This window comes from Megascapheus bottae, chromosome 32 (genome assembly GCF_031878675.1).
Source record: "Megascapheus bottae isolate mThoBot1 chromosome 32, mThoBot2.hap1, whole genome shotgun sequence".
Classification (NCBI taxonomy): domain Eukaryota; kingdom Metazoa; phylum Chordata; class Mammalia; order Rodentia; family Geomyidae; genus Megascapheus; species Megascapheus bottae.
The window spans coordinates 548111-571138 of NC_143540.1; the positions used below are offsets into that span (position 1 = coordinate 548111).

The window sequence follows — 23028 nt, forward strand, 5'->3', positions numbered from 1 at the left end:
GAGGAAGAGGCTCAGGGGCCGAGGACTGAGGCAGGCTGGGGCCACGCTTCTCCCGTGGACAGGCGGCCGCGGGGCTGGGGCTGGGGCTGGGGCGGGCGGGGAGCCCGGCGGAGGTCCGGGAGCCACAGCCTCAGAGCGGCGCGGCGGAGGCCGCTGTCTGATGGCCGCGTGGCTCCCGATCCCCGCTTGCCGTTAACCGTGCGGGGTGACGGCGCCAGGGCCGGGGCTCCGCTCGCTCCGGCCCGGCCCGGCCCAGGCCCCGCGCCCGCCCCGGCGCCCCGGCCCCTCGCCCCAGCCCCGCGAGGGCACGCGCTTGGGCACGCGCTCGGGCGCGCGCCAGGCCCAGCGCCGCCCCCTCCGCCGCAGTCCCCGGCGCGCCCCGGCCCCCCGCAGCCTTCCCACCTCGGCCGCCCCGCGTCCCGCGCCGGCCGGCTTTGTTCCCCGGCGCTGGTCTGGGCGCTTCTGGAGGACCAGCCCACGCGGCCTCCAGACCGCAGTCCCCGAGCTCCGCGGGGCACGCGCCGGCTCGGCCGGCGGCTGCGGGAAGATCGGGCGCCCGCGCCCAGCGCCGCCGCCGCCGCCGCCACAAAGGAGCGCAGCGAGGCGCGAGCGCGGCGCGTGCCGTCGCCCGGGGAACCGCGGCGCCGGCTCTGCACCCCGGCTCCCGCCGTCCGCACCCCGTGGGCATCGCCACCGCAGCCGGGGTTGCGCGCGCGCCCGCGCCGCTCCGCCCTCCGGGGACCCGCGGAGGGCGCCCGTGCACGCGCACGCCGCGGCGCGCGCCCCCGCCCCGCAGCCCCTCCCCCCGCCTCTCCGCCCCGCCTCCCCGCCCCGCCAGCCCCGCCCAGCGCCGCCCCAGCCGCGCCGCCGCCGCCCCTGCCGCGCCCTCCGCCGCTCGCGGGCGCCCCGCGCCCCGCCCGCCGGCCCCGCGCCCGTCCCGCGCGGCCCCGCGGAGGGGGCGGTCGGGCCTGCGCAGAGCCGCCTCCTCCCGCCCCCGCCCCGCCCCGCGCCGCGCCCGCCGCCGCCGCCGCTGCCGCCGCCGCCGCCGCCGCTGCCGCCGCCGCCGCCGCCGCCGCCGCCGCCGCCGCCGCCCGCACCGCAGTGCGAAGGGGCGAAGATGGCCGGCTGGCAGAGCTACGTGGACAACCTCATGTGCGACGGCTGCTGCCAGGAGGCCGCCATCGTCGGCTACTGCGACGCCAAATACGTCTGGGCGGCCACGGCCGGGGGCGTCTTCCAGAGCATCACGGTGAGCGCGGCCGGGCGGGCCGGGCGGGCCGGGGCCTCGAGGGCGCTGCGCGGGCCGGCCGGGCCGGCGGGCACCGCGGGGCGCGGATCGTCCGGGTCCCCGCGGGCGAGCGGGGCTGGAGTCCACCCCCGGTCCCGCGGGGGAGCGGGCTGTGGGCGGGGGTCCTCCCTGCCCGAGGGGCCCCGTCGTGGCCGGGCTGAGGCCCCGCTCCGCGGTCCCGCGAGGCCCCGGCCGGGTGGGCAGGGCCGCCGGGCCCGGCCGTGGCTCCGCGCGGAACGTGCGCGGACCCCGGGGATGGATTCGTGGATCGCGGCTTCGGCTCCACCGATGTTTTTTTCTCAATTCTTCAAGATGGCGAACTGCCATCGATTGCTCCTGTGGAGATCCATCCTAGCCCCGGTACTCCGCATTACGCAATTGGGCTCGGAGAGGGGCGGCTTCGGGGGGCTTCCGAGGGTCCGTGCGCCGGCGACCCCGGCCCCGCGCCGCCTCCTCCCGGGCCTCGGGCGCCGCTTATTGTCTTGCGAATCTCTGCCCCGCGCCCGCCCCGCGCCCCCTTCCCGCACAAGTCGGGTCCCGCGTGCGGACGCGCTGGGCCTCGGGTGCCGGCACGGGGGAGCGGCCGCCCCTGGACGGCGGGGTGGCCCACGCGCGCCGCCCGCCCGCCCGCGCCCGGCTCCCGCCCGGCGCCCGCGGCCGCTCTTTGTGTGCGGGCCCCGCGCGCGGGCCGGCCGCGGGCGCCGGGAGAGGGCCGGGCCTGCTATGACTCTGCAGATCCGGCGGGGGCGACGCCGCTCCCCGGCGCCCCGCCGCCGGCCGCCCCGCTCTGCGTCCTCCGGCTCGGGCCGGAGGGCGGGCGGCGGCGGGGCGCTGCGGTGTGCGGCCGCGCGGAGGCCGGGCCGGCGGGGACCCGGGGCTGCCGGGGAGCGCCCGCCCTCCCCGCGCGCCGCCCGTCCATTCGGAGTCTCTAAGGTCTACGCTTGCGTTTCGCCCGGTGTCCACCGCCGGCCACTCAGAGCCCCGGCCCCCACTCGAGTCCAGGCGGCCGGGCACCGGCGAACCGGGGCGGAGTGGGCGGCGGGAAAGGCGCGCGCCCCCCCTCGGGCCTCCTCCCCCTCCCCCGCCCCCCCCCCCGCCCGGGCCCCCGGAGCCTCACCACCGTGCGCGTGGCAGGAACTAATGGCAGCTCTCCTTCTGTGTGTCCTCCCCGCGGACAGCCACTGGAGATAGACATGATTGTAGGGAAGGACAGAGAAGGGTTCTTCACCAACGGCCTCACCCTGGGCGCCAAGAAGTGCTCGGTGATCCGGGACAGCCTGTACGTGGACGGAGACTGCACCATGGACATCCGGACCAAGAGCCAGGGCGGGGAGCCCACCTACAACGTGGCCGTGGGGCGCGCCGGCAGAGGTGAGCGCGGCGGGTCCGGGCTGCATGCCGGGTCCCCTAGGAACCTCCCGAGTGGACGCCTCCCGGCCGGGCTCCGCGCGCCCCCTTCACCCCGGCCCCCCGGCCTGGCCCCCGGTCAGCCAGGAGCCCTGCTGGGCACAGGAGGGGGACAGGAGGGCCGCAGGGCGGGTGGCCCCGGGGCCAGCCAGGAGCCTTGTTGGGGACAGGAGGGGGACAGGAGGGCCGCAGGGCGGGTGGCCCCGGGCCCAGCCAGGAGCCCTGCTGGGGACAGGAGGGGGACAGGAGGGCCGCAGGGAGGCCTGGCCCCCGGTCAGCCAGGAGCCCTGCTGGGGGACACTCCTGTCCCCTGCAGGGCGGGCTGGCCATCTGCCAAGGCAGAGCATGTCCGAGCAGCACTGCAGAAAGTAGTCTGCATTCTTGATCCAAATACCGCTGTCAACCTGACAGAAACTGAAGTAGACCCGTTTTTTCAAAGGAAGTTGGCATTGAGGGTTTTTTTCTGACATGTAACCGCATCAGCCTGTAGGAACGTTGACAAGAAGGCCCTGTAGGCGGCTCGAGGAGCTGAGCCAGCCCCCCATGCAATACATTAAATCTCTCCCGCGTCCCAGTGACCACCCAAAGGCCACTCCTAGGTGCCAGTCCTTTGTCTATGGAAAAGCTGCATGACTTGAAAGAGTAGACAGGTCTAAGCATGAGCTGCTCACACAAATACATATTCTATACATTTAAAATTAAAAAAGCAGCCTCGGGCTCCGCACAAGTTTCCAAGGGCGGCAGCTGCTGCCACCCAGTGGCGTGAGTGCAGCCTGTGACAGGCGAGCCTAGCAGAGCCGGACCTCGCCTTCCACTGTGGAGCCGAGTGTTACACACCTGCTAGTAAGCCTGTTTCAGGATTTTAGACTCAAAAACAAGATGAATGGGCCGGGGTTTGGCCTAGTGGTAGAGTGCTCGCCCAGCATGCGCGAAGACCTGGGTTCGATTCCTCAGTACTACGTAAGTAGGAAAAGCTGGAAGGAGTGCTGTGGCTCAAGTGGTAGTAGAGCTCTAGCCTTGAGAAAGCCCAAGGACAGTAGAGCAGTGTTCAGGCTCTGAGTTCGAGCCCAGGGCTGGCCAAAAAAAAATAGCAGAGTGAGGATTATCTGTATGGATAAGACTGAAATACTTGTATTTTAGGTTTTTCTGGCTGTTTAAAGTTGTCACATTTTTCTGGAAGTAGCGATTCCTTATTTACTCACACGTAACTGTCTCACCGATAAGATATAATGGAGTTTGTACTCACCAAGCATGTTAAATTTGAGGATTTGTAAACAAACACACTACCTACCTGAGTGTTTAAAGCTCATCCATTTGGGAGTAAATATGAATTTGCCACATCATCAGAACTTTTTGCCTTACAGTGGGAGATAGTAAGTGGTCAGGGTGTGGACAGGGTGTGGAACTGCTGCCTGTGCTGACGCTGCTCAGTAGTATCGGGCTCTTTATAGGCTTCCGAGCTCTCCGTTCTGACTTGAGTGCTTGACAGTTCGTGGAAAACTAACTCTTGTTAGCTCGCTAACCAGGATCCACCTGCTGTGTGACTCTCTGGATTAACACTCCTCCTGAAACCCTTTTCTTCTTTCTCTTTCAGTCTTGGTCTTTGTAATGGGAAAAGAAGGGGTCCATGGAGGCGGATTGAATAAGAAGGCATACTCGATGGCAAAGTACTTGAGAGACTCTGGGTTCTAGCCGCTAGGCAGACCGTGAAGTATTAGGGGAGGTCGCTCTTACACTTTCCTAGCTGTAAGCTTAAGTCTTATTCTGGAAATGTTACTAGCAACGCAGGGTGATGGGGTATGAACCTGTGTCTCCTTTGTATCCCTCTGATGGTGGGGAAAGCTGTTTTCCTTTATCTCCCCCACCCCTCGGTAATTCTGTTCACTTCTGTTTTGTTTCCTTGTGTGCTCCAGCATTGGTTATAGTCATGGGAAAGGAAGGTGTCCCCGGGACAGGACAGCGTGTGAGGAGGCCTCACGCGTGAGCAGCCTCTCCCTGTCCACCTAGCAGATGGCATCACCACCCCAGTTATGGTCACACTGCCACCACACTAGGCTTGGTGGCTAGTTTTTCTTTCCCTATTTTCTAAGGTCATGATTCCTGTGTGCCCAATGGGTCATTTGTATGTTTACCACTGTTTGTAACCAACCCTTATCTGGCAACATAATTGCAGCACAATAATCATTTGCATGATACCTTGAAATTGGGGGGAGGGGCATGCCAAGTTGGGCATCACTTAGCAATTAATGGGATACTGATTACTAAATAAGTTAATATTAAGCAAGGTGCCGGTTGTACAATCTAATTTGATCGACGTCTTGTACGCACTTTGAGCATTTACTTGGCTCATTTAGTCTTCCTTTTGTAAGGCATGGTTGGGAGGGAAAAGTGCATGCATCTTTCCTTCACTCCTTCCTCTTCTCTCAGCCCCTCCCTTCGCGCATAAGGTCTTTGGTTTGCTTCCATCCTCTTCTGTGCAGTGCCTGGTTTGTTTAGCCCATGAACTCCCCCTTGGTTGATGAGTTAGTGAGAGCTGCAGTATTTGCTTTGAGTGTTGTGGTTGCTCTTAAGACAGAGTTATTCTGTAGTGTCACTGGAAGTGACACGGGAAGAGCGCAACTGCAAAGCAAGAGCAAAAGGCACTTCCTCCCATGACCTTATAGTAACCATAGTGACTGAATCCCCATCATTGAACTCCATCTTTGCAATGGCTCAGATTTGTGTTCCTGTCTTCTGCTTTGCACACCAGCTCTACTCTCTAGTGACACTGTACAAGGTTGCCATTATGGAATTAGGTACCCCACGTAACCATCTGGAGTGCGTCCGGTTTGTTCCTCCTAGGACCAATCTTTATTTGCCGCTTGGGTTTTTATATGAGGTTGCTTTATTGTGGACTTGGCTGTCTTGTGATTTTTTTTTTTCATAATGTACTCTGTGCCATACTATTGTTCAAATGAACTGTTGCTATTGTGAGATGGATTTTCACTGACCTAGTAAAGGGTTTCTTTCGAATGGCACTACTTTGGGGATGTTCTAGTAACTGCTTTATTGTTTGGGCCTTGTGGATAATGTACAGATTTAAAAACAGATCTTGTTGCTGGTTTGTCCATTTCTTTCCCTGCACTTTGTTACATCTGGGATACAGTCTAACTCATCTGATTTAATATGCATTTTAAAAAATGCCATAACTATTAAACACCTTGTTTACAGACAGATGAAATAAATTTATTCCAACCAAATACTCTAGACTCGTGTTTTTTATGCGAATTGTTGGCTTACAAATATACATGGATGTCAGGTGGGGCATCCATGCTTGGTTATAGTTACTGTTTTTGACACGGTGGGAATATAAAGTCCTGTGCAGGCATGAAATCTGAATAACTACAAATTTGTTTATAGTAGGCTCTGGTCTATTAAATGTGGCTTTTAGTCAATTTGGGGCACTTTTTCAGGTTGGTGAAGAAAATGGACCTTCCTACCAGAAAGTAAGTGTACTCTTCTGTTCACCTCTCTGTGTGAGAGGCCCAAGGACACATGACTAAGGGTTCTGGGTTGACTGTCAGGACTTACACATCGGAGCAGGAGCCGTGTACAGACATCACATAAGAGCACTAGAAAGTTCTTGCACTTTGCGGCTTTCCGAGTAACATGTTGACCATGCTCGAGCAGTTCAATTCTGGAGTTCCTAAGTTTCCCATCTGTGTATGAAAGCTTAGTTGGTTATGTAAATTTAGACCTGTTTAGTCATTATTACCATGAGATACCAAGCAGACACTTAGAACAGGAGACTCAAGACAGTGGAGTTAAGTGAAAGTGGAGCTGGTTACCATGCAGAGACCCCACCCTGGCCACGAGGATCCATCACTAACCCTGGAAAGCCCTTCTCAGAAGTAATCACCAGGGCCCCTGCTCATTCTCCAGTAGCCTGTTGCCTTTGAGCAACAGTGGGCTGGAGATGGTTTCCTTATTTAAAATGCACTGCACATTAGCAGTGTTTTGAGAAGCTGGGAGCATTCATTCTGAACTTGTACACGTAGGCTCTGAGAGTATGGAGAGATGTGGGGCAGACATAGCCTGGAAACTGAAATCATTCAATTCAGCCTTTATTTCCCTCAGTGTAATGTCCTTTTTCCTGAGAAAAACAGAGTACATTTATCTGAGAATACATTATATTTTGTTGTTGTTACAGTTTTGGGGTCAAGGTGGTAGTGAGCCCTGAGAGAGTAGTGGGCACGTGTGAAGGAGGGTCTAGGAGGGTGGCTACCACTACAGTAATGAGAAAGTCTGCCCACAAGCCCAATAGGAAAACACAGAAATACAGACACGCGGACTTGACTGTGTGCCTGTGACGTTAGCATGCACCCTTGTAGACAGCACATAGGGTAACCAGGGCTGGATAAACCATTTTATGTTCTTTGAGTGAAACAGATGTCGAAGCATGACAGAAACATATGCTTATATATTTCTGAAGGCAGAATGTCCAAGGTAAGTTGATTTCTAGGCTACGTTTCTGAGTGACTATGCTTTGATTTCCCGTGTTTTAATAAACATGTTAATTTTATAATTCAAACCTTAAAAATTAGGTGTTTAATACAAGTGTATTTTCATTTTAGTTATCATCCCATTCAATAAACTTATTAAATACATAACTTTAAGTGAATATTAAGAGAAAAAAGGACAACTCTTTCTTAGCAAGTGCTATTAAAGATATCTCATAAGTCGTTTTACAGTGAAATCACAGATTTGGAATTTCAGAAAAACAAACAAACCTTAGACCTAGAAAAACTAATTCAAATGGAAAGGAACCAGAGGTTTTTGCTTTCAACTGTGGATTAGGAACTGAAGAAGCCGGGCAGTGACTCACACTTGTAATCCTAGCTATTCAGGAGGCTGGCTTTGAACCTGAGCCTCAGATCTTGGCCACTTCCAGTTGGAGCTAAGTGGGGCTTTGGCTCCAGAGGCAGGGCAGTAGCCTTGAGCTGAAGAGCTCAGGGACAATGCCCAGGCCCAGAATTCAAGCCCCACAACCAACAAAACAACAAACTGAAGAGATAAACCATGATGCATATAATACATTACAGTGACTTTGCTAAAAATACTCCATTTAAGCATGGCTTTAAAGGGTTTTTAAAGCTAGTATTTATCATGCAGTTATTTGCATGTAAGTGCTTTGTAACCTGACCAAGTTAAGCAAATGATTCACAAGGTTAGGGCCATACAACCAAGCACATTTCAACCTCTGCTTAGTCTCCAAGGTAACAGTTTCTCAAGCCCTTCCTCTTAGAGGAGAAAGGGGTGAGGTAGTATTAACAACGTAGGTTGCATTCACCGGTTTTAGAACATGTATTTATGTGCATGTGCTGGTCCTGGGGCTAGAACTCAGGGCCTGAGCGCTGTCCCTAAATGTTCTCACTCAAGGTTAGTGCTCTACCACTGAAGCCTCCATCACTTCAAGCTTCTTGGTAGTTAACTGGAGAGTCACTGGTTTTCCTGTCCTACCTAGTTTCAAGCTGCTATCCTCAGATCTCAGCTTCCTGAGTTGCTGGGATTACAAGTATGAACCAACCAGGGTCTGGCTTCAGATCATACAACCATTCACACATACATATCCCTTTCTCCTATTTTTTTTTAATACTTTTAACACATTTTAAAATACTTTTTCTTAAGCCACAAAGGTTCATACCTAGTCCACTTGTTCCACACCCTGACTTGATTCGGTTTCCCTTGTCTGTCTCTACTGTGAAGAGACACTATCATTACAATGAGGTCTCAAGATGTATACTGCTTATTTGGGGGTGTTTTTGGTCATCGTCTCAATGCCATGAATTTCTGAAGACTTGTCTGGCTGATGTGGGCCGTGGACCTTGTAGAACATTCTGCACCTAAGTAAGGCGAATGTGACAGTACAGTAGTAGAATACTCATTGGCTCTTAAGAGTGGAAAACATTTATTAACAGTCAACTCCCCTCATTCAAGGCCATACAAAAATCCTTAGCATTCTGATTATACATTAAGTATTTTTACATAGTCACACTAATGTATGAGTTAGCTTTTCATAATACATTGTTTTCATACATTAGTTGTTAACATAAGCAACACTTACTTCCAAATCCAATACTTGAGTAATATCCTCTGTATGTAGTTTATTAGCAGGGCTAATTAACTAATTAGCACGAGATGCTCTTTATTGAGAGGTATATGATCCCAGTATTATCAGCTGCTGAAGTGTGGCATTCATGTGCAGTGTCTCGTCCTTGCTCTGATGACAACAGAGAACCCCTGAGGACACTGAAATCCGTGCCTAAAGTCCAGACAGTGCTTGAACAGCTGAGTCAAATTTATAACCTAACACTGCAGTACTAAAAACTGGAAAAAAAAGATAACCTTGAAATCTATACCAACTGCAGATCTTTCCTATAGGATGAGACAACTTGAGAACAGGAAGGAAAGATAGCTTTGCGTTTCTTTGTGGGGCTGGAGGGAAAGTGCAAAACTACCTTGCTGCCTCTGGTACTGATGGGCAGTCTGAGCAAAGAGAGCCAGTGTCCAGCTCAGCGGTTCTGTGGCTGGCCTCGATCCTGCCACAGGACCACAGCACTGACTGTGTGTGTAACACACACTGGGCATACTGCAAGCAAGCTGTACTGAGAATTTAACAAAAGGATCTGGCTGTATCTGACCCCCAAAGCACTCACTTGATGCCTGAGTTGCAGCACCAGTCTGTCACTTGTTAGTAAAATGAAGTACGGGGTCAAAGCCTGTATCAGTCATCTGATGAAGCTAGAATAGCAAACAAGTTATTTCTACAGTAATCTGAAAGGAGCAGAAAACCAAGTTATAGATCTCAAGGAGCATGTTAGAGACAGTAGGCCAGTCACCACGTCCGTCACACAGTGTTTGCTATGTTGTAGTCACGTTCACCGGGCTGCAGCTGGACCACGACGCTGCGGCCGCTACCTTCGTTCTCAGCGTCACTGCTCCCAGTGTCCTCGTTGTCATCGTCCTCATAGTCCGAGGACTCGGTCACATTCTGCTGGGAGTGTGCTTCTGACAGCGCTCCGAAGGACTGGGTGCTGGCAGATGCGAACGGCCTGAGCAGAGGGGTGTGCTCCGACACCTCGTTCTCTTCTCGGCTGCCATCTGTGTCAGAGTCTGAATCACCCTGAGAAGGAACAACCTTCTGCTTGCACACAGGACAGGTTTTTTTGGTTTTTGTTAGCCAAGGGTCTACACACTTGCAGTGGTAAGCTGTTAAAGCAAGAGAGACAACTTGAGTTCGGACTCTCTGGCTAAGGACACTGTGTTTCATCGCTTCCTGTGTGACAGACATGAACGTGCGCACATTTTCATGAACCACACCCCCATTCCTCCTAGTGGAAAGCCTGGCCCGTGACGCACTCTGCCTCTTCTGTGGAATGTGCTGAGCTAAATGCGCTTATTCCACATGTAACTCAAGGCACCACGTGACCACTCTTACCGTGGGAACAGGGGAGGACCCTGAGCTTGTCTCCATCCTCATACTCATCCAGACAAATGGCACAGACATCATACTCATCTCCTGAAATGGAAAACCATGAGCAAACATTAACGCAGATACAGCTTTTCCGGGCACTCAAGTTTGAACTTAGGGCCTTGTGCTCTTAAGGTTCTCTACAACTTGAGCCACATACCTCCTGCCCTTACTCCTGTCATTCTTTCTGGATAGGGGTTCGTGTTTACCCAGGACACAATTCCTACCTGTGCTTTCAGTGGAGGTGGGACAGATGGCAGGCAGGAGCCACTGCACACAACCAGCAGAAAAGCTTTGCAGCTTTTCTAATTTATAACTTCATTTTCCTTGATTATTTTGAATATTTTTGATTATGGATCACTGGTGTTGCCTTTGTTGGTTTTATGTCAGATTCAAAGATTGATCAGCCTTTTACCTAAATTAAAAATGGATAGCACATTTGCTCATCTTATCAATGGTTTTGATAAGGCTCATAATTATATTCGTGTTTTACATGTTGTTCACGTGCTACTTTTGACATATTTTGCACAAGGAAGGAAATTTCCTTGTCTAAGTCATTGATTACTGTTTCCAGGCTGAGGTCAGGGCCCATGCACGCTCAGCAACCATTCAGATCAACCAAATGTTTTTTAAAAGTAAATACATTTCTGTGGTATTTCGTCAAGTGTGTAGGTCTGACATCCACCTTCGTTTGTGAACGTGTTACCCCAGCTTTCTGGGTGGTGAGGAAAGTGAGGTAAGCAAACGGCCAGACACACAGATCTCGTCTGTCCCCAACACCACTGCCATTTTAATAATCTTACACCTGACTGCATCACCTTTACAATCACAGACGTTAAATTCATAGCTTCTTGAAATTCAAATTACAAATTTTTAACGGGAGTAGCAGCCTGGAAGTATTTTTTTGGTCAGTTGTGGGGCTTGAACTCTGGGCCTGGGCACTGTCCTTGAGCACGTTAGCTGAAAGCTAGTGCTCTACCTCGACCACTTGAGCCACAGCACTTGAGTCAGTTTTGTTTGTTTCTTTTTTTTTTTTTTGGCCAGTTCTGGGGCTTGAACTCAGGGCCTGAGCACTGTCCTTGGACACTTTTTTTTTTTCTCCTTGGCTCAAGGCTAGTGCACTGCCATTTGAGTCACAGTGTCACTTCCGGCTTTTTCTGTGTAGGTGGTTCCAGGGAATCGAACCCAGGGCTTCGTACATGCTAGGTGAGCACATTACCATTAGGCTATGCTTCCGGCCCTGGAAGTCTTTCTTAAACACAGCTGCTTATCCAAATGATTTAGCAATGACCTAAGAAGCCTTTGTGACTTGCTTTCACTCGTGTACTGCATGAACATGTTAGAGAAAAACATCGGAGGGTCCAAAAGCAGGTAAGTTTGCTGCAAGTCCTGCATTCTATCCAGCTCTTTCAACACTGGTTCTATAGCACTGACTAAAGTTCTGCACCTCCCTGACCTTCTAGTTCCTCCTCTCTAACCAGAGGGGACAGGGGAAAAAGGGATAATAACAGCGCCTACCTCACAGAATTCTGAGAATTAAATGAGACGATCCACATAAGGGGCAGGAATTCAGTAGCTGCTGTACTTAGCTCAGCACCACATTACACAGGCTTGAAGGGCCAGGAGAACAAGAAGAAATGTGGAGGTAGACCACCCTGACCCAGAGCATTACTTTATTCAAGACACTGTTCAGAACTGCTACACAGATGATAATAAAAAGCAGTTCAGACACCTTTTTCTTAAATTCTCTGCCGGCCAGGCACCAGTGGATCTCGCCTATCATCTTAACTACTCAGGAGGCTGAGACCCGAGGACTGCCTTTGGAGCCAGCCTGGGCAACTAAGTCAGATCCCAAGGTTCAAGTGGTAGAACACTAGCCTTGAGCCAAAGAAGCTAGGATCAGGGACCAGTACCCATGCCCAGAGCTCAAACCCAGGACGGGCAAAAATTAATTTAAAGAAATGTATGTATGTCTTGTATTTTCTGTGTGGTGTTAGCCAGGGTGGAGGGTAGTCACAGTGTATGTGCAACTACACCAAAGGAAACAAAATCACCCCACCTTTCTTTTTCTTTCTTTCTTTTCTTTTTTTGCCAGTCCAGGGGACTGAACTCAGGGCCTGAACACTGGCCTTGGGCTTTCCTCAGGGCTGGTGCTCTACCACACGAGCCACTGCATCACTTCCGGCTTTTCTATATATAAGGTACCGAGGAATCGAACCTGGGTCTTCGTGTATGCTAAGCAAGCACTCTACCACTAGGCCAAACTCCCAGCCCCACCCCACCTTTCTTGAATTTATGTACAGGTAGTTTCTTGAGCTGATCTTTACGAAGCCTGTTTCTTCTAGCTCTATGTCTGTCCTGGACAAATTTTGTGATCTAAAAAAGAAGAAAAAAAAAATCAGAGATTAAACATGCAAAATCAAAATGGCCATTAAAATAACAAATCCTTAAGATTAAACTTACAACCTAATTACCAATCATACACTGATTATTGCACTTTAATTCTAGGAGCATGATTGGACAGAGATAATATAGAATACCCACTGCATACATTCAGAAATGTCAAGTAAAATAAAACACTTTATACTATAATTTCCTAGGCTTCCAAGAAGGAAAAGAAAATCCAAAGAACCAGAACTAAGTATCAAACACCACCCAGACTGGGCTCTGTTAGGCATACCTGTGATCCTAGATATTCAGAAGACTGAGATTTCAGGATTGTAGCTAGAAGCCAGCCCAGACAAGACGGTTCATCAACACTTACCTCCACTTAACCAGCAAAAGGCCAGAAATGGAGGTGAGTGACAAAACACCAGTTCTGGGTAAAAAAGCAAAGTGAGAGCACAAAGTCCCAGGTGTAAGCCTCAGTACTGGCACGGAAATAAAAACAAAAAGGCTCACCCTCCATTGATGTTCATTTATCACTTCACCTAACCACTCTACTCCTAGATATACTTGCCAACAAAAAAACAGAAGCATATGTCTACACAATATATGTGTAATGATTTCTGCTTTATTTACTAATGCTAAAGCTAAAAACAACCTATTGTGCATTGACAGGCAAATGTATAAACTGGTATACAATCAAATACATTTCAGCAGTAAAAGGAATATAAGTAATGTACTCAATGACAAGTGAGTTACGAACACAGTCTCTCAAGAAGTACACAAGTTCCATTTATGTGAAGGAAAAACAAGCAATCTAAATTTACATTGAAGGGCTGGGAGCACAGCCTAGTCAGTGGCAGAGTGCTCGCCTAGCAAGCATGAAGCCCTGGGTTCGATTCCTTGGTACCGCATACACAGAAAAAGCCAGACTCAAGTGGCAGAGAGCTAAGGCAAAAAGTGTACAAGGACAGTGCCCAAGCCCTAAGTTCAAGCCCCAGGAATGGCAATAGATAAATTAATTAATTGACACTGAAGATAAAACAGTAAGATACAAACATTAAAATACAGAGGCCTACAATAGTGGATTGAATTAACCCGACTTTTTTTTAAGGACTGTATCACAGTATATAATGAAAAGTATTTCAGTTTTATGCTACTAAGAGGCAAAATGAAAACGAAAGGCACAGCTGGACACAGGAGTGCAGCCCCCTAAGCCCAGCACTTGGGAAGTATTTGGGGAGGAGAATCTCCAAGTTCAAGGTCAGTATACCTACAATGTCAAACACTGTCTAGAAAAACATCTGAATGATACATGAAGGCAAAAGCAGCAAGAAAAAGTAAAAGGACAAAGACACACCAAAAAACAGGAAAAGAAGAGCTGGTATGTTAGATAAAATATAGAATTTAAAGCAAATATCTGTAGGAGACAGTCATGACAGTGACAAAAGGGATATTTTCCTAGAAATACCAAACAGAGAAACACAAATTCATAGGCTGGACAATGTATAGCTGAAACAGGCAAAAAAAAAAAAAAAAAAAAAAAACCAAAAGAATCTGCCAGATGAGGCCTAAGGGCTTGGTATGGTGTGCAGCCACCAGGGACACAGAACAAAGAAGCACCTGAAACGTGGCTGGTGCAAGAAGAGGCACACAGATGGCAAGGCCTTCATGCAACTGGCATATAAAAACACTGCACATGGATTAGGTGAAATCATGGTAGTACTGAAATGAACCTCGCGTGTTTGGGGCTCAAACTCAGGGCTTCACTCTTACATACTTTTTGGCTAAAGGCTGGTACTCTACCACGTTCCTTTTCCGTTTGTTGCTAGTTAATTTGGAAGTAAACATTTCCTGGGCTTTTCTGCCTTGGACTGACTGCGAACCTGGCTTCTCAGATCAGAAGCGGGGGTTACACATGTGAGGAACCAGCAGCAGCCCCTCATTTGCTTGTTACTTCTTAAACGGCAATGATAAAACGTGGCTCACAACACTGTTCGATTGCTTTAGAAAATGAGAATACACACTTGCCTAGTAAGCATGAGGCCCCGAGTCCAACACCAGTACTGCCAAAAAGAAAGTCAAAATACAACTAGGTGCCTGAAGTGTGGCCTAGCATGCACGAAGACCTGGGTTCGGTTCCTCAGTACCACATACATAGACAGAGCCAGAAGTGGTGTGGTGGCTCAAGTGGTAGAGCTCTGGCCTTGAGAAAGCCCAAGGACAGTGCAATCCCCCGGACAGGCCAAAACAAAAAACAAAAAAAACCCAAAGCCAACTGCAGGTATTTATGGTGAAGCTCAGACAATTCTGTGAATATACTAAAAATTACTGAAATGTGTACTAACATGAGTCTCCACGGTACTTTAGAAACAGATACTGAAGACCCTCTGCTTTGTTGATTTGTTACCTGAGCCACGGAACCAATCAGGACAGGGATGAAGAGCCCCTGCCCTCAGCCTGCCTCTCACCACCAAGGTTCTGACATGAAAAACAAGCCAGAGAACTGAGGAGGCCTACCGGCCTCTGCTCCACACCTGAAAACCAACCAAGCAGCTCAACCACAATAATATGTTTTACATTTTTCCTCTTCACGTTTACATTTCATTTCAAAATAAGTAGTAGACAGATGCATATTTCCTCCAAAATACGACAGCATGTATATCATTACTGAAGCCACATTACAGTTCTTTTGAGGTACAATATGCATACAATGGAAAACACAAGTTTAAGTATACAATTTGGTGGGTTCAGACAACCCCACTATGGATACACAGGTATCCATATGCAACCCCAAACTCTTAATAGATAGTGTGAGCTGGGCACCAGGGGCTCACACCTGTAATCCCGGCTATTCAGGAGGCTGGGACCTGGAGGATCACAGTTGAAAGCCAGCCTAAACAGAAAAGTCCGTGAGACTACCTCCAAGTAACCAGTACAGCACCCACCATAAGAATGGCCCATGTGGTAGAGCAGCAGCCCTGCGCACGCAGGTAAACCTAGTGAGAGCGGAAGACCCCAGTACCCACCAGTGCTAGCACAAACAAAGAAAGACTCAGGACGTGACTTTCTCTCCAGTAATTCCCTCACATTCTTCTCACTCTGCCAGAAAATCACGTGACTCATTTTTTTTTTTCACTCATTCTTTTAACCTCTCAGAACTTCATAGAAATGGGCTCATGTAATGTATACTTGTTCAGGCAGGGATTCTCTCAGACAGTGCTATATATTGAGATCCATCTAGCTATTTTTAATTGTTACCCTAAGTTAATTTACCTACCATGAAAATGACTATCAAGATGAGACAGATGCCCACGATGATGAGAAAGGGAATCAGATAGTATTCCAAAGGAAGACTAAATTCTGGAACTAAGATAATGTGGCCCCTAGAGGAAAACAAAAATTAGTACCAGAGAATCAGTAACAGTTGTCAAACTACGATGTTAATGAAAACAGTTTTTTGTTTTTGTTTTGTCCCCCCGAGTAACTTATAATAGGTTAGGATAGCCAGGATGGGCACAGAGGCATTACATTCAATGGACACCAAAATGGAAGCACACAACTTGAGGGCTGGGGTGGGTTGGGATTGGTGGAGGCAAGCCTTCCCCATTGTCTACGTTCTCCATGGTGTGACTGAAAACAAACACCAAAGTGTGTATGCTGTGGTGCTGTTGGGATGGAATGCTGCTTAGGCCTTACCAACCGCATCATTAGTGACTGGGACAGCACTGTGACACGAACTCATCAGAGTAAGCACACTGCTCGTGCTGCATACGCAAATGGGACATGGCCTCAGAACCTTCAGTAACCTTTGTCAGTCTGGGAGGGGTCGCACTGCTCAACACCAACTGTGCTCCTGGGCTAATATGTGCCAGCAATGAAGGCTGGATGCCTTGCCAGACACTTCACAAGCCAGGGGTCCCAGGTAAAATTGTAATTCTCAGTAGAAGGGAAATTCAAACAGGTTCTCCTTTCCTCAAAAGAACATCGTTAAGCCGGTTGCGGTGGCTCACGCCTGTGATCCCAGCAAGTCAGGAGCCTGAGATCTGAGGATCGCAGTTCAAAGCCAGTCCAGGCAATACAAAGCTGAGAGATTCTTATCTCCAATTAATCACTAGAAAACAGGAAATGGTGCTGTGGCTCAAGGTATGGTGGAAGCCTTGAGCTGAAGAGCCCAGGGACAGCACCCAGACCAGAGTTCAAGCCCCATGACTCCCCACCCCCATAAAAAAAGAATCCATATGCTTAAATAACACATAAATTATTAAACTCATATCCAAGGGGTTCTGCACTGCTCTGCTAGATGTAAATAAGAAAAAATATCAACAATTCCCTCCCAACCATATTGTGATTCTGGAACACAGGACATCAATCACTTTCAGAGGAATGGGGGTAAAGGATTTCACAAACATTTCTACAAAATGCATAAATATTAAAGTGATACATAACATTGGCATAAAAAAACGAGAAAGCAACAGTAGCCCGGGGCTTAGCTCTTTCTGAATAATGTCCCTGGTTCCTGGCACAACCGCTCTGAGTCTCTGAACCAATGGTACCATTCAGGTCTAGGAGGCCTTCCTAGGACACAGTAATCTTCTGTAGCCCCTGCTCCATCCTCTCCAACATGCTATAAATGAACACTGCTACACTGCTGGGACGTAGAAGCCAGACCACTGCACAGCTGAATTAACCAAGTGTAGCTTTGTAACATCTTAATAGTAGGAAAGCTTATCCTTCTCATGTATTTTCTTCTTCTTTTTTAAAAAAAAAATGCAGATGTCTTCCTAAGACACAGCTATCCTGTGTCGTATGAGACAAGAGTCAGGTGCTCAGAAATGAGAGTTGTTAGAATAAGAATTGAGAAGTCCTTGTGAACTGGAAATGAACACGTCTTAGAAAAAACACCCCATGTGTTTCTAAGCACAGAAATGGAATCCATTCCACAATTTTCTGGAGCAATGTTAAGACTCATTGGCTCAGCCAGGCACAGTGGCTCACAGCTGTCACCCTACCTACTCAGGAGGCTGAGATCTGAGGATCAACGTTCAAAACTAGCACAGGCAGCAAAGTCTTTGAGACTCTTATCTCCAATTAACCACCAGAAAATCAGAAGTGGCACTGTGGCTCAAAGTAGTAGAGTGCTAGCCTTGAACAAAAAGAGCTCAGAGACAACATCCAGGCCCTGAGTTGAAGAACCATAACTGAAGACTCACTGGCTTGAATTCTAACCCTAATATTCTTTAGGATCTATTAACGTTGGCCTGGGACATTTCAAATCATTTCAGTTCTGGACATGACATATTGTGGGAGCCTGGCCTACTGGTCCACACCAGTCTATAATGTAAAAAGTATTCGGCCCAGGAGTGTGGCTTGGGTAGCAAATAGGGAGCATTATGAGGACAGTGAATAAATGGCTTTGCACTTCTTCAATTAAAAAGCTCAGGCCCAATGGATCCATCTTTCTTTGAAACAAACTCATGTCGGAGGTGGTAACCCAGGTGGGAGGGAGAAAACGATGGCACAGTTACCAGTCCTTTGGCCTCCCTTCCACCTCCTGCCTGCCCAGGTCTCCTACCACTCACTAAGTCTGCAGGGTCACCCCTGTCCTCATCTCAGGTTAATCTGGATTTGAAAAGGGGGGTATTTAAACAGCTTTACTAAGTATCTTGCCATCCTGTCTCCACATCCACCTCTACACACAGTGCATGCCTGAAGCTAACAATTGACCACTGAAGTAGACTTCTAAGCAAGCCAGGAAGTCAGTCTTACTTTCCTTTGCATGCATTCCCAAGCTAATTTCAAAGTATCAAGGCCTAAGTTGCTTAACAATAATCTGTTTATTTTTCTCATAGATACAGGAAGAAGCTCTGTTTTTTTCTTCTGACAGCCAACGTCTGCTACCCAGATCACTGAGCCTCAGCAGACCCACAGGCACACCCAGCCCAGCTTTCCAGAGCAGCCCCACTACTGGATCCCACCACCACCTTAGCTTGTCCCTTTCAGACAAAGCTCACGACTGTCTCACAAGATATCCTGCATCTCCCTGCCCCCCCCCCATCAGACAGGCCCAGCCCTCCGCCTTTGGTGTCATTTGTGGCATACCCTGTTTTCCTCCCAGTACAGAGGGATCTGTCTTGAAGAGCCCTGAAGTAGCACAGGATTAGCACTTACTGATGATCTGCTCATGAGTCCTGTGCACAGAGTTAGAGACGGATGATGAAAAAACAAGAGTCCCTTGCAATTTACCACAAGAGAGACGCTAGCACTCTACTACTTTAAAACACAGCACCACTTCTGATTTTCTGGTGGTTAACTGGAGATAAGAGTCTCAAGGGCAGACTTAAAAAGTGAGAATTTAGCACAATATAGTTCATTCTAAAACATATTTGATTACAATTAATATAATTTTATCCTTAAAATAATTTTAAGTTAAACAATTATTTTGCTGTTCATTACTTACCCTTTTTCATACATGAACTCATCTTTCAGGGAATTTGCTGATGATTCACCAATAAAGACAGATGGAATGTCAATTTTCTTTAATACTTCAACTATAGGAAAGAGTAATAAATTCTTTTGTAAGAGCCTGTTTTCTTAGTGTACAGTCAACCTGTTTATCAGTTGATTTTACAAGACTGCAGATTCATACTCATCATTAAAGTAGTTTAGAAACATGATACCATTTACAATAACAAAGCTAGTATTTTCCACAGATACATTATCTCAATTTTTTTAATATGCCTATGAAGTTTACCTTGATATTTCCATCTGATTTACTCCACTATAGACATAATCTCAATTATTAGGGAATGAAAATGAGGAAGCGATTTTAGGTTTTCTTTGCACAGATAACTTTATAGCTAAATAACCAAGATATAAAGCTTTTACAAACCCATTTCCATAAGAGAAGCAGCTTCCAACCGTTTACAAGGAAATACCACCATCTCAGGCCCTCGATGGTGGGAGGCTGAGAGATGCTGGTGAAGGCTGTGGGGTAGGAAACTAAATTTCCACTGCCCTAGGAGTTGTTAAATCATGACTAGTACCTAAAGAAATTTAGAACTTATATCCACATTCACACCAAATGCCACCCCAAGACAACTTCATATAACTACCCATTACTCAGGAACAGAAATTAAAACTATCTTTTTTAAGTGTTATTGCTAGGAAAAAAGAAAAAAAAAACAGCCTTCATATGTATGAGCTGTGAGTTAACGGACTTGGCTTTATAGAAAACCTTTTCTTTTTACTTTTCAAATGAACTTTATTATGTTTTCTATGAAATACTGAAGTCTGCTCTGTAATGCACATTCAGTATTCATTGTTAAAGTGGGAAAGCAACAAAAAACAAAGAATACCACACTCTTTCCCATCCAAAGATAAGGTAGACTAAAAGTTATCAAAAGTTCTTGTAAGCTTCTATACTTGTTTGTAAGCAAACAAGTCCCCAATTTCCTCATTGTCTTTTATTCTGAATCCTGTCCTGACTGCAACAACCACGGAGCTGGTTTTCTTGTTGATCCTGGGGAGCCTGGTAACCTTGCAGATGAAGGATTTTGCACATCCATCCTGTTTCTTTCGTTGGTGGTGGGGCTTGAACTCTGGGCCTGGTTGCTATCCCTGAGCTCTTTAGCTCAAGACTAATGCTCTACCACTTGAGCCTCAGGGCCACTTCTGGTTTTCTGGGGTTAATTGGAGTTAAGAATCTTATGGACTTTTGTGCCCAGGCTGGCTTTGAACAGTGGTTCTCAGATCTCAGTCTCCATAGGAGCTAGGATTATAGGTGTGATCCACCGGCACCTAGCCGTCCACACTATTTTACGCTAATATAAGCACTTGTTCCTACTTACCTTCCCCTCCCAGCCACACACAGCCCCTGGAAAGCTATGCAAAGAACCAAGCAATCTTCTAGGAACCTCACAGTTTCTACCAACTCAACCCTCCTCTCAACAGATGAGAAGACTGAGGCATAACAATGTTGTCATGTGCCCAGGGCAAGCTGGTAGACAGCATCCAGAAAGCACTCTCTTCCTTGCTACACCTTATTATCTCAGTGACAAGTATGCAAGCCATCATACTTTATCACTCCCTAGAGCAGTGCCAGATACAGAATAGGCTATGGAGAATATTTACCAGAGGCGCTGATATCTGGTGCCGGTCCTACCACGAGGAATGTGCATGGTCTGGACCCAGGTACAGTACCTGCTCCCCTTCCAGGGCCTTTCCATCCTGCCTTGCCAAGGCACTTCCCACCTACCCTCCTCCTTCATGCAATCTTCCCAATCCAGAAAGGTCAAATAACAACGTCAAATGACTTCCACTTTTATAGGTAAAGAGATAGGCTTAAAAAAGATTACACAACTTTGCCAAGGGCATAGGCTAGTTTGTCTGTTAACAAGCCTGGGATAAACCCACATTTCTTGGCTCTTACCACTACATTTGGCCCTTATGCTGAGTGTCTAGTATGTTACCACTTCCTGGCTGAAGTGACAGGCAGCCCACAGTGTGCATGAAGTGTTGGGGGCAAGATACTTTGAAAATCTCCTTCCTTGTGGAAGCATCAACACTGCTTCTTGCTAGGGACTATCTTGAAAAGATGAACAGATGCAGGCTCGCTCTCATATATCTTCTAATACATTCCTCTCCTCTTCAATGACGGTAACGAGGTTGTGATCTCACAGTGTTTGTGCCGGGATAAAGGAAATGTTTAAACACATACATGTGCATGAGTATGGGGCAACATATCTCAGAGGGTGAACCAAGCATTAAAGTCCAGATTAAAATGGAGGGATATTTGAAATGTAACAGGTAAAGCATTTCCATGGCAACAGCAAAATTCTATAGTTATGTGCTTCCTTAACTATTTAGCACATCCTCCTTAGGGACCAATGACCATGACAAAAAGGCTTTTTGCTTTTGCAATAACAAAACATGTGGTAAGGTACTGACATTTCTAGCTTGCTTTTGTGTGTGTGTGTGGGGGGTGGAATTACCAAAGTCTGACCTCACCCTTTCCAGGCAGACACCTTACTGCTGACTCATGTCTCCAGCCTTTTTTTGCCCTGATTATTTTAGAAAGGGTCTCCCTTCTGCCTGGGCACATACCTGAACCCTAATCTGCTCATTTTTGGCTCCCCGTCATAGCTGAGAGGATAGATGGGCAGTACTATACTCTGCTGTTGTTTAGAAGGGTGTCTCAGCCCGGGCTGTTCTCAAACTGTGATTTTCCTAAGCTCAGCTTCTTAAGTAGCTAGGATCACAGGAGTGAGCCACTGGCACCTATCCCCCTACAAAACTTTTCTCATAAAACATGCTGAAAGAGCAACCAGTTCATAAATAGTAACTAGTTTGCTCAATTAAAAACATATCTAGGCCGGGAGTTTGGCCTAGTGGTTAAAGTGCTTGCCTAGCATGCATGAAGACCCAGGTTCGATTCCTTGGTACCACATATATAGAAAAAGCCGGAAGTGGTGCTGAGGCTCAAGTGGTAGAGCTCTGGCCTTGAGAAAGTCCAAGGACAGTGCTCAGGCCCTGAGCTCAAGACCAGGACTGGCAAAAAAAAAACAAACCCATATCTATCCCAAAAGGACTGACACTTGGGGACTACTAATAGAAGGACTGATTTTCAGGGAATTGGAAGAAGGAAAGCCCAGTTACTTCTCAGTTTCTGTCAAGCAGGAGAGAAGAAAAGTGATACCTGTACTTACTGTCGTTGGATCCCATGCTAATGAGGTCCTCAGACTCAACATTGTGAACTATGGCTGCTTTGTAGCCTGCTCTCTGTGCATTCAATACCTGCAAGTCAGAAGTCATGTGACATTAAACCAACATATTTACAGATAGTTCTGAGTAATTTTATCCTATTACTGAAAACACTGAGGAGGAGAAATAATTACAAGAAATTGATCCGCTTACCCTAATGGCCTCCACAGTAGTAGTAGGAAGAACTCATTAAATAAATGTCATTTGAACACATTGAATCAATAAAATACTTGCTTAGATTAACAGACCACATTTATAACATTATAAACATTTATAAATGATTAAATTGGACAGAAACAGATTTTTAAAGAGCTAATTAAGACAAGGAGTTCATAGCACAGTTACAACTCTAATGTCAGTAATAAAAGCAGGAAATCCAGTAGGTAACAAAACTATGACAAGGAATGTTTTGTGTTAGGTGAATTTGTCAACTGAAATTGAGAAAATTCCAGTCACCATAGCATCATCCCCCCAAATTACTATTTCCCAGAAGGAGGGGAAAATTCTTAAAAATATTATAGTTTCTAACCATTATTACTTATTTAGCATATATGTCAACTTACTATTAATTACATTAAAACAGAAGTATGGATGTCACTTAGATTTTACTCACACCATACTTTTAGGGTTACTGTTGCTTTCTTCGATGCTTTAATGACTATTCTAAAAAGTTAAC

At 47.9% G+C, this 23028-nt stretch overlaps 2 protein-coding genes across 5 annotated transcripts in view; one reads left to right on the forward strand and one right to left on the reverse strand.

Moving 5' to 3' along the window:
* Positions 1–1049: 1049 nt before the first annotated feature.
* On the forward strand, positions 1050–4929 carry Pfn2 (profilin 2). The gene is made up of 3 exons (XM_090323166.1): positions 1050–1249; positions 2467–2659; positions 4290–4929. The coding sequence occupies exons 1-3, from the start codon at positions 1118–1120 to the stop codon at positions 4385–4387; spliced, it is 423 nt and encodes a 140-aa protein (XP_090179292.1). The 5' UTR covers positions 1050–1117; the 3' UTR covers positions 4388–4929.
* A 3689-nt stretch (positions 4930–8618) lies between these two features.
* Rnf13 (ring finger protein 13) overlaps positions 8619–23028 on the reverse strand; it is a 36633-nt gene continuing 22223 nt past the window's right edge. For 2 of the 4 annotated variants that reach the window (XM_090323492.1, XM_090323496.1), the window contains 6 exons: positions 22298–22385; positions 19051–19141; positions 15871–15976; positions 12488–12581; positions 10173–10253; positions 8619–9943 (listed from right to left, as the gene is read on the reverse strand). In XM_090323492.1, the coding sequence (XP_090179618.1) occupies positions 9582–9943; positions 10173–10253; positions 12488–12581; positions 15871–15976; positions 19051–19141; positions 22298–22385 (822 nt within the window). In that variant the 3' untranslated portion in view covers positions 8619–9581. Of the gene's footprint in view, positions 9944–10172; positions 10254–12487; positions 12582–15870; positions 15977–19050; positions 19142–22287; positions 22386–23028 lie in introns of all 4 variants that reach the window. The other 2 variants (XM_090323493.1, XM_090323495.1) reach the window with 1 other exon arrangement.